Genomic DNA, 9,784 nt, shown 5'->3' with positions numbered 1-9,784 from the left:
TCTAGTTGCTTTTTAGCCAATGCTTAGATCCGGTTTTTCAAGTGACAAAGGGATACCTGAGAAGCAGATCCCGGACAGGGGACATCCTAGCTCACGTTTGGGCAGGCTCAAGTGACCAGTGTCTTAAGGCAGAAGGGAGTCGGAGTTGGGGCTGGCTGAACCCTCAACCGGGGCTTTTAACTCACGGTCTAGTCCTGGCGCCAAGTGGATGGGACCTAGAAAAGGTGACAGAGTGCGCAGGACACCAGGAAGCTGGTCCCACCCCCAGCGCGGCTCCCGGGCGTTCCCTCCCCAGGCCTCCGAGGCTCTTGGATTCTAGCCACCTCCGCACCCTTCGGACGGGTGTGGATGATTTCAAAAGTGGACGTGACCCGGGCGGAGGGGAAAGCCAGCACGGAAATGAAAGAGAGGGGAGGGCGGGGAGAAGAGGCTCTAGGGAGGGACTCAGGGGAGGGGTGGGAGGGATGGAGCGCTGTGGGAGGGTACAGAGCCCTGGCGCCAGAGGCGAAGCAGGACCGGGTGCCGGAGGCTTGAGCCAGCGCTCCAGCTGCCCCATCTCTCACGGCAGCGGGCGGTCCAGCCAGGTGGGATGCTGCGGCTGCTGCTGCTGTGGCTCTGGGGGCCGCTCGGTGTCGTGGCCCAGGGCGTCCCGGCGGGGACCGCGCTGGTGGCCGAGGACGTAGTAGACTTGGAGTTTTACACCAAGCAGTCGCTCCAAAGCGTGAGTCCTTCGTTCCTGTCCATCACCATCGACGCCAGCCTGGCCACCGACCCGCGGTTCCTCACCTTCCTGGGGTAAGTGCAGCCACCAGGTCCCGTTCCCTCGTCTGTCCTCGGGTCCCCCTCTCCTGTCCAATCACGCTCTCGAGGGCCAGCCACTCTCTTTGCTCAAACAACTTTGTGTTTGCTCTCTGGAGCCTCCCTCCCGTGTGCAGTCACCCCTCAGAAGCTTTTTCCTTGATTCATTTACTCAGCGCTTGTTGCCTGGGCACCAGTCAGGCCCAGGTATTAAGAGGAGACTCGGAGAAAAAAAACAAAAGCAAAAACAAACAAAGCTGTCACAAGCTCCAGCACTTCATCTGGAGCCTTTGAATTTTGCTTCAGTGTAGAACCAGTAAGCTGGTGTCCTTTAAACTCTGTTAGGAAGTTTTGATTTAAAAGAGGAAGAAAGAAAAACCAGATAGAAGAAGCCTCAATGGAGAACAACCATTGTTCATCTTGCTACCTTTTAAGCATTTAAATGTTAAATGCTGGGTAAATGCAAGGGGCCGGGTTAATGGACTGTGTACCTCGCATGCAGGCTGACTTGGGTTCCATCCCCAGCACCGTGTAATCCCGGGCATGGGCACACACCTCCAGTCCCAGCGCTTGGGAAGTAGAGGTAGGAGGATTGGGAGTTAAAGGAGATCTTTGGCAAGTTTGAGACCAGACTGGACTGAATGGGAGTGGAGGGAGAAGAAAGGAGACAGAGACTAATTGGGAAAATGATAGGGGTCAGTAGGAGGGACAGGGAGAATATGACCAAAATACATTTTATACACATTTGAAAATGTCACAATGAAACCCCACTATTATGTATAATTAATATATGCTAATTAAAAAAAACTCTTTAAAAGCAAGACGAGGGTGCAGCCTGGCGTGGCAGCTGCCTCATCAGCTGCAGGAACCACATCTGTGGCCTCTGCTCTGTGAGTGCAGACTGCCCCCAAGATGAAAGGCTCAGGCACAGGCACAGGCCATCTAAACCTGGGAGCCTCCAGAGATGACCACATCCTTTGTTGTTTCCACATTGTGTAGCCACTATCGCAGGCTGACCTTGAACTCTCAATCTCCCTGCCTCAGCCTCCTGAAGTCCACCACACTCAGCTGACTACATCTTCACCAGCCCATTCTGTCACCATTGTCAAATGCCTAGACATGGATTGCATGGAGTCCACACTATCAGGTGTCGCTGCAGATCTCCCGTAGATTCCCGTGGCTAAGTGTCTGGTAGTCCAACCACCCTGTTTTCTCAAATCTGGCTCACTGGATTTCTGTAATGGCTTGATGAGATAGCATGTGCTTCCTACAAAGCTTGAAGGTTAAGCTCATTGTTTCATCTTGCCTAGCACACACAAAATTCTGAGTTCAATCCTCAACATTTTGTAAAACTAGGCATGATGGTTCATGACCATCTGTGCCCCAGCACTCAGGAGCCAAAGTGGTGAGGGTCAGAAGTTCAAGGCCATCCTCAACTACATAGCAAGGCCAGCATGAGCTACATCAGACTTTGTCTTAAAAATAAAATAAAATAAAATAAAAAAATAAATGTAAAGACTGGTTATGATAGTGAACACTTTTAATCCCAGCATCTGGGAGGCAATAATGAAGAAATTGAGGTTGTGGGAAATTAAATAACTCATCTGTGGCCGATCAACTAGTATATAGAAGTAGTATTTGAATCCAGACTCTGATCACAAAAACAAAGGCATACAAAAAGAAAACAAGCTAATAATTATTTTTAAAGGAAATAGGGCAGAGTGTGTTTTTTAAAAAAAAAAAAAAGTCTAGAAACAAATTGATAGACTGATTTAAAAAACAACAACTGCCATTAACATTTAGATAGGAGACTTGGGTCCAGGCCTCTGACATGCCTCCAAGGAGGTTTCACTAGATGAACTCAGAGGCATGAGTTTGTTATAGGCACTGGATGAATGGGAACAGGTCTCTCCCACATTTGTAACCAGAGAACAGACAATATGCAAAATTTAAATGTTAATCATAGAAGACTCTAGAATTGAAAAAGGAACATCTGTTAAATTTCTCTTCCCTGGGGAAATTAGTCAAAATATATCCTCAGCTTGGATTAGTGCAGAATTCCAAAGAGACCCAGTCCTAGACACAACGTGAAGCGGAATTGCGATGTGAGCCTCCTATGCCAGACACAAACGTAATTTTAAAACTTTTTGGTAGAATCATTTTACAAAAGGCAGAAAGGCCAAACATGATCACTAACTATAATCCTAGCACTTAAGACAAAAGGATCACATATTCGAGGCTAGCTTGGGCTACATCAGTGAGGCCCCATCTCAAGAGGCAAAACAGCAAAAAGGGAAGAGACACAGTAAAGAGATAGAGTGTGAATGCTGCGGTTTGGCGGTGCTGGAGCCTGAGTCATGGTCCCGCACACTGAACAGCCTGCTCTGCCATGGAGGTGCTGGAGCCTGAGTCCAGGGTCCCCCACACTGAACAGCCTGCTCTGCCGCGGAGGTGCTGGAGCCTGAGTCCAGGGTCCCCCACACTGAACAGCCTGCTCTGCCGCGGAACTGCATCTGCAGCTGCTATCAAACCAGCATTCCTTTTCTAGAATGATGCATCTAAAATCTTGTGGTTTTCTCTTGTCAGTTCTCAGTTCAGCCTGACTGTATTTCAAGTACCCAGCAGCTATGCCTACTGTATTAGAGAGCGCCGCTCTATCTGAAGTAATGTACACACACACACACACACACACACACACACACACACACTCGCCATAATTCCTCATTAGGATGACACATTGTTTCAGATGACAGAATGTAATGTTGAAGAGTGGTGGAAATCCCAAGTTCTTCAGGACAAAAGAGGCATTGAATGACAAAGCAAAAAAAAAAAAGCAGCTTTTGCTTTTGCTTCATATGCCGATCATTTTCTTCAGGAAACTTTTTTTTTTTTTTTTTGGCCATTTCATTATAATTTTAATAGTTACCATTTCATCATTGACAGCTGCATTCCGTATATGGAGAAGCATTTTTACCACTATGAAATGCATGCTTTAATAACTCATTTCTTTGGTTACTTCTCTGTGACTGTGATAAAACACCACCACCAAAGGCAATGTAAGGAAGAATGTTTACTTGGGCTTATGTTTCAGAGAGAGTCCTTTGGTAAGGAGGAAAGGGTGGGGAAGAAGGGCAGCGGCTGGCCAGGCCAGGGAGTCTACACAAAGCAAAGAGCTTCTGTGTGGGGTGGGCTGGGAGCTCTCAAAGCCCACCCCTAGAGGCTTCCTCTAGCAAGGCCTTGCTTATCCCCTAAAGCTCCTCTAACAGCACTGCTGTCTGGGGACCATGGGATCAAATAAGTGTGCCTGTCTCAGACAGGGTTTCTGTGGCTGTGATGAAACATCATGACCAAAAAGCAGGTTGGGGAGGAAAGGGTTTATTCAGCTTACACTTCCACATTGCTGTTCATTATCGAAGGAAGTCAGGACAGGAACTCAGGGCAGGAACCTGGAGCCAGGAGCTGATACAGGAGCCATGAAGGCGTGCTGCTTACTGGCTTGCTCAGCTTCCTTTCTTATAGAAGCCAGGACCACCAGCCTGGGGTTGGCACCACTCATAACGGACTGGGTCCTCTCCCTTTGATTATTAATTGAGAAAATGCCTTACAGCTGGATCTCACGGAGGCATTTTCTCAACTGAGGCACCTTCCTCTCTGATGACTCTAGCTTGTATCAAGTTGACATAAAACCAGCCAGTATAGGGCCTATGTGGGACGTTTCTCATCCAGACCACCAGACCCACATGGAAAAGGGCCACAGGCCCCCTGTCTATTACTGAAAGAAAGAATTTTGACTGGAGAGAGAGAGACGAAGAACTGAGAACAACCACAGGCCTGATCCCTGAGCTCTGTCCCTAACTGACCTCTTGGTATCCCCTTCCCTCCTAGACCCCTTCACTACACTCCCTGGAGCCTTGAACTTGCTGACCCGCTATCATTTTCATGGTGTAATCCTTCACCCCCCTTTCCTAGCTAATATGAGGCAGTTCCCAGAAGCCTCCTCTTCCCCGCCCATAGCCTGTGGAGTACAAGCTGTGCATTCTCATACTCCATGCCTGTGCCTACTTCTAGTGCTCATCAGTTTGGATGTAGACTGCTGTAGCTTACATCCCTCAGTTGGTTACCTTCAGTGAGTTAGCTCAGCTCCTTTTTGTTTAGGTTCTATATTTATAAAGTGAGGATGATAACAACACCCACGTTACTGTGATTTCAGGAGACCAAGTGGGAAAAAAATTTTTTTCTTCCAACCTGCCTGCAGTGCTGGATGAAACGGATGTGTATTAAAGACTGTCTTTGAGACGCGAGTGTGAGGTCCCCTTCAACTCCTTGTCTTTTCCCTAGTCTCCATATTGACTGAGACCCAGCACTGCTCTCAGTGCCAAGTCCCACCATCACCTTAGGTGACATCAAACTTACCTGAAAAAACAGGTCTCTCAATTTCTCCATCCTCGCACTTCAGATAATCGCTCCTCAGTGTTGGACCAGTTTACATCACTAAGGCAAGGGTGAGCATTTCTTCTCTCGGCCACATTCTGCGGCAACACTCTGATACCCTGAAAACAGCCACAGTGAGAATATTTACACCAGGCGAGTTGGCCCTGAGAACCAAGGTGCTGTTTTTTCCTGACAGTTGTGAGCACACGCCCGCCGCTCTTCTCCATGTCAACCTGCGAACACCATGACCACATCCTGACTCTTCATCTCTATTAACATCATTGCTGTCTGTGAAAACTTGAAATTCCAACTTCCTGCTCTTGGAGCACAACTCCATGCCTTCTCAGCTCCTTCATGTGATAGCAAAAGTAAGCTCTAGAAGTCCGTCCCTGAGCACCTGCCTCCGCTCTTCTTTCTCCATATTTGAACTGTTGGAATTATCACTCCAACCCTTCTGTGGTAATAACCTCTGCTTCTGCCTCATTGCTCCTTCTGAAATGCCACCTGTCACTTAGTCCAATCCCATCCCCCTCCCCCTTTGCAATCTCTGGGGTGGTCTGGAAATGGAAATATAGCATTTAGTGCATAATAATAAACCACCTCTGCTTCTGTGTCAAAGAGAAACAATGTAGTTTTGCCCTAAAAGTAAAATAAAACATCTGCAGCCTGCCGTTTGTGTGTGTGTGTGTGTGTGTGTGTGTGTGTGTATGTGTGTCTGTGTGTGTCTGTGTGTGTCTCTGTGTGTGTGTGTGTATGTGTGTGTGTGTATGTGTATGTGTGTCTGTGCGTGTGTGTCTGTGTATGTGTGTGTGTGTGTGCGTGTGTGTGTGTGTATGTGCGTGTGTGTGTGTGCGTGTGCGTGTGTGTGTGTGTGTGTGTCTGTGTGTGTGTGTGTGTGTGTGTGTTGACGGCCTCCTCTGGAAAGAGGACAGCTGCAGCTGCCTCACACATCCTTCATTATTTCTATGACACCGTGGTAGACGGTGTTTCCCCTTTCCTTTCCTGCATATGAATACGATGCTGTGCCTTTGATCAATTTCGTTTTTATGGCAAGTTTTGCAGCTGTGTTAAGTCTATATTTTTGTTGTTGGTGGTGTTTTTTTTTCCCATCAGAGGGTATTAATATTGTACTCTGAAACCACAAAAGGTACTCTATAGAAAAGGAGACAGACATGAGCTCCTTAGTAGCAAAACTCTGAGGTGCAGGACTTGCTTTGTGTGGCAATGGCCACAACCATGAGTTTTAATGTCATCTTTTCACTAACAGTCGTTGGCTGGTCTTCCCTTGCCCTCTCTCAGGCTGGCGTTCTTCTTCATCCACTTAACAGATACTGGCTAAGTGGTGCTGGGGGCCATTCCCTAGGCACTGTGGAGAATCTGATAGACCAGGCAAGTCCCTGTCCTCAGAGACCAGTAGAAGGACAGCAGCTGGGACGGGCAGACCAACGAGATGCATGGGGAAGCCAATTTCAGACAGTGGGAAACCCTTAGCGGGACATAAGGCAGGTTGGGTTGAGGGAGAGTGACCCATGACAGTGTAGTCCATACCTCAGGGGACCAGGCTTTGGTCCATGTGCATCTGACCCAGGTCACAATTGGATGCTACAGTTCCTTTTCCCTCCAGGCCTCAAAGGACACCAATCTGTTGTGTTATCTCAATTACAGATAGGTGCTACATACCTTATACATAGTAGGTATGCACCTTACACATAGTAGGTACATAAACCTAAACTGATCTCTGTCATCACAGTCAAAATGCCAAGGATCAGAAGAACCAGTGCCTGGCCACAGTCAGTGGATGGTGCGAGGCGTGGGACTCTCTGAGGAGGACCTTCGCATAAGCTGTAGGGCTGTGCCTTGGCGCTCATGGACTGTGTGACTGATTGTGTTTCATCTTCACAGAGACATTTATCCCAACCCTCTGTAAGACCCTTGAACACATCCGTAATTGCTACATTGAAATGCTTGTCTTACACTTCAGCTAAATTGCTTTGCTCAGGTTGAAACAAAATAGTGTGCTGGTTTCTGGAGAAGGTGGGTTGTTTTGGGTTTTGTGGTTTTTGCTCTGGACCTAGACATCTGGAGTTATGGCCCACTTCTTTGTGTAGATATCTGGTCTCACCTTTGCTGGGTGGGTACTTGGTTTTTTGGTCTCTGTCAACTCCAATGTGACGGGTCGTAGACCAGCAGAACAATACTTAGTTTTCAGTTTGAGGCCACTCTGGGTTTCTGTGTTCAGACTCTAACTGGTCCCAGACTGAAGCTCTGGTTGGGACTCTGGGTTCATACTGAGCAGTCCCAGATGGATGAAGAAGGTTGGGATGCGGGGTAGGCTGTCAGTGGGGGAAGGGGTCTGACTCTGGAGATTTCTTAAGAGGGGATTGAAGTCTGGCTCCACGGAAGGTGGGCAGAGGCAGAGCTAGCGATATCGTGGGTTGGTCAGGATGGCTTCAGAGTGGGGGGTGGGAGTGATATGGGTAACATTGGCAAAACTAGGGATACCCTAGAGGGATTAGAATAGAGGGGGGAGGGGGCCCCTGCCAAGTGTAGTGGCTGTGGAGTTCTGGAAGACAGCAAGTCTGCCGTCTAGGTGTGAGGGAGTAATCCTTGACCGTATGCCTCGGAGTCTACACGCTATATCCCTGCATTTCTTGAGTTCCAGTCACATGTGGCCTGTGGACCTGTGGGTTTGGTGTCTGTTTATGTGTTAGCTTTGCCAACCTCAGTCACGGAATGACTGGCAAGAGCAGTTTAAGGACAGAAAGGCTTGGTTCAACATCTTGTTCATCACGCTAGGGATGTCACGGTGGCAGGAGCTGCAGGCTGCTGGTCACATGGCATCTGCATGGAGAGCAGAGAGACACTGTTCACTTTCTCCTTTTTATTCAGTCACCAAAATTTAGAGTAGATCTTACCTCCTCCGTTAAACTTGTCTGGAAATACTCATAGGCATACCTAGGGGTGTGTCTCCAAGGTGATTATAAATGCAGGCAAGTTGCCACTGAAAGATTAGCCACCACAATTGTATCTCAATTTCTACAGATCCCTCTGCCTCTCTTCTCGCCTTTCCATTCTATGGCCAGGAACATGTTCCTCCTCTGAGCAAATGACAGTACTGGCTTCCAAGGCACTGCCCCCAAACTCACTCCTCTAATCTGGTTAATCCCTGGATCTTTATTTCTGTGCCTTGAACTGCTCACCTTTGCTCATCCCCTAGAGGCAGATAGCAGCTAGGAGTTCAGGAGCAGGTCCACCAAGAGCTGAGCATGTGAAAATGTTTAACTGAGCTTTCTCAGAAAATAACAATTACAAGCCGCAACAATGTTGCATGTCTATAATCCTAGCATTCTGGGCTCCACCGCAGAGAGATCACAAGTCTAGGCAAACCTAGACTACATATTAAAAAGTCTTTAGCCGGGCGGCGGTGGTGGTGCACGCCTTTAATCCCAGCACTTGGGAGGCAGAGGCAGGCGGATTTCTGAGTTCGAGGCCAGCCTGGTCTACAGAGTGAGTTCCAGGACAGCCAGGGCTATACAGAGAAACCCTGTTTCGAAAAACAAACAAACAAACAAACAAAAAAGAAGTCTTTAAAAACCCTAACTAATATTAATTATCACTATGCTTTCTTGTTGTCTTGTAACAGCTCTCCGAGGCTCCGAGCTCTGGCCAGAGGGTTATCTCCTGCATACTTGAGATTTGGAGGCACCAAGACTGACTTCCTTATTTTTGATCCTGACAAGGAACCAACCTCCGAAGAAAGAAGTTACTGGCAATCTCAAGTCAACCATGGTAAAACTTTTAAAAGACTGTATGTTTTAGTTAGCCTGGATCAGTCATGAGACTGCTTAGGGAAAAGTGTCATTTGCTCAGACCTGACCCTTAGACAAGTAGAGGACCCAACTGGAAAGAAGAGTCAGCGCTCCTCTGATGTCTTCATGACTGTAGAGCATCCCACATAGAGTGTGCTGGATATAACCTGGGGGTTATGAACAAACACTGTTTGTAGCTGAAAAATAGCTGTTTGGAGAGATGGCATGGTTAGAAACAGCCAGACTGGAGAGTATTTATAGGTAACAATGTAGCAATAGATGGAAACACATGATTATGTGGGGAGACTGGAAGAAAGGCTGAACAAAGAAACACAGGGGAGAACTTGCACCTTTCAAGATTCTATTTACTAGGCGTTGGTTCTCAACTTTACAGACTGACCCTGCCAGGGTGAATCTGGGCTCCAACCTTAGATTGCATTCTGTCTTTAACAAGCTTATCAGACGGTTCTGACACAGGGTGTGTGTAGACCTCGTCTGAGAACCTACTCTTGCTGGCCCTGAGGATTTGTCCATGACCTGAGACACAAGACGTCTGGACAGTTTCGAGATGTATATTCTTCACACCTTAAGAGCAGATGCATTCTGTCTATGGTAGTGAGCAGCATTTAACCAGCTCATGTGTGACATGTTGCTTCCAGCTTACTGTCTCCAGTGAGAAAGTATTCAGTCAGTCGGCTAATGGTCCCAAACTGGAAGAGTGGTAATTAGAAAAAGGCAGAAAGATG

General features: G+C 47.6%; 2 protein-coding genes across 2 annotated transcripts in view; one reads left to right on the top strand and one right to left on the bottom strand.

Moving 5' to 3' along the window:
• Nucleotides 1–556, bottom strand: part of LOC116104604 (proline-rich protein 36-like) — a 9,146-nt gene extending 8,590 nt beyond the window's left edge. The window contains exon 1 of the mRNA XM_031391112.1: nucleotides 186–556. Within this exon, the coding sequence (XP_031246972.1) occupies nucleotides 186–556 (371 nt within the window). The remainder of the gene's footprint in view (nucleotides 1–185) is intronic.
• Nucleotides 477–9,784, top strand: part of Hpse (heparanase) — a 40,229-nt gene continuing 30,921 nt past the window's right edge. The window contains exons 1-2 of the mRNA XM_031336984.1: nucleotides 477–795; nucleotides 8,873–9,018. Coding sequence (XP_031192844.1) covers nucleotides 590–795; nucleotides 8,873–9,018 — 352 coding nt within the window. The 5' untranslated portion in view covers nucleotides 477–589. The remainder of the gene's footprint in view (nucleotides 796–8,872; nucleotides 9,019–9,784) is intronic.

Source organism: Mastomys coucha, unplaced genomic scaffold (genome assembly GCF_008632895.1).
Source record: "Mastomys coucha isolate ucsf_1 unplaced genomic scaffold, UCSF_Mcou_1 pScaffold22, whole genome shotgun sequence".
Taxonomy (NCBI): Eukaryota; Metazoa; Chordata; class Mammalia; order Rodentia; family Muridae; genus Mastomys; species Mastomys coucha.
The sequence above is the reverse complement of the archived record's forward strand: the minus strand, read 5'-3'. Positions and strand labels throughout refer to the sequence as shown.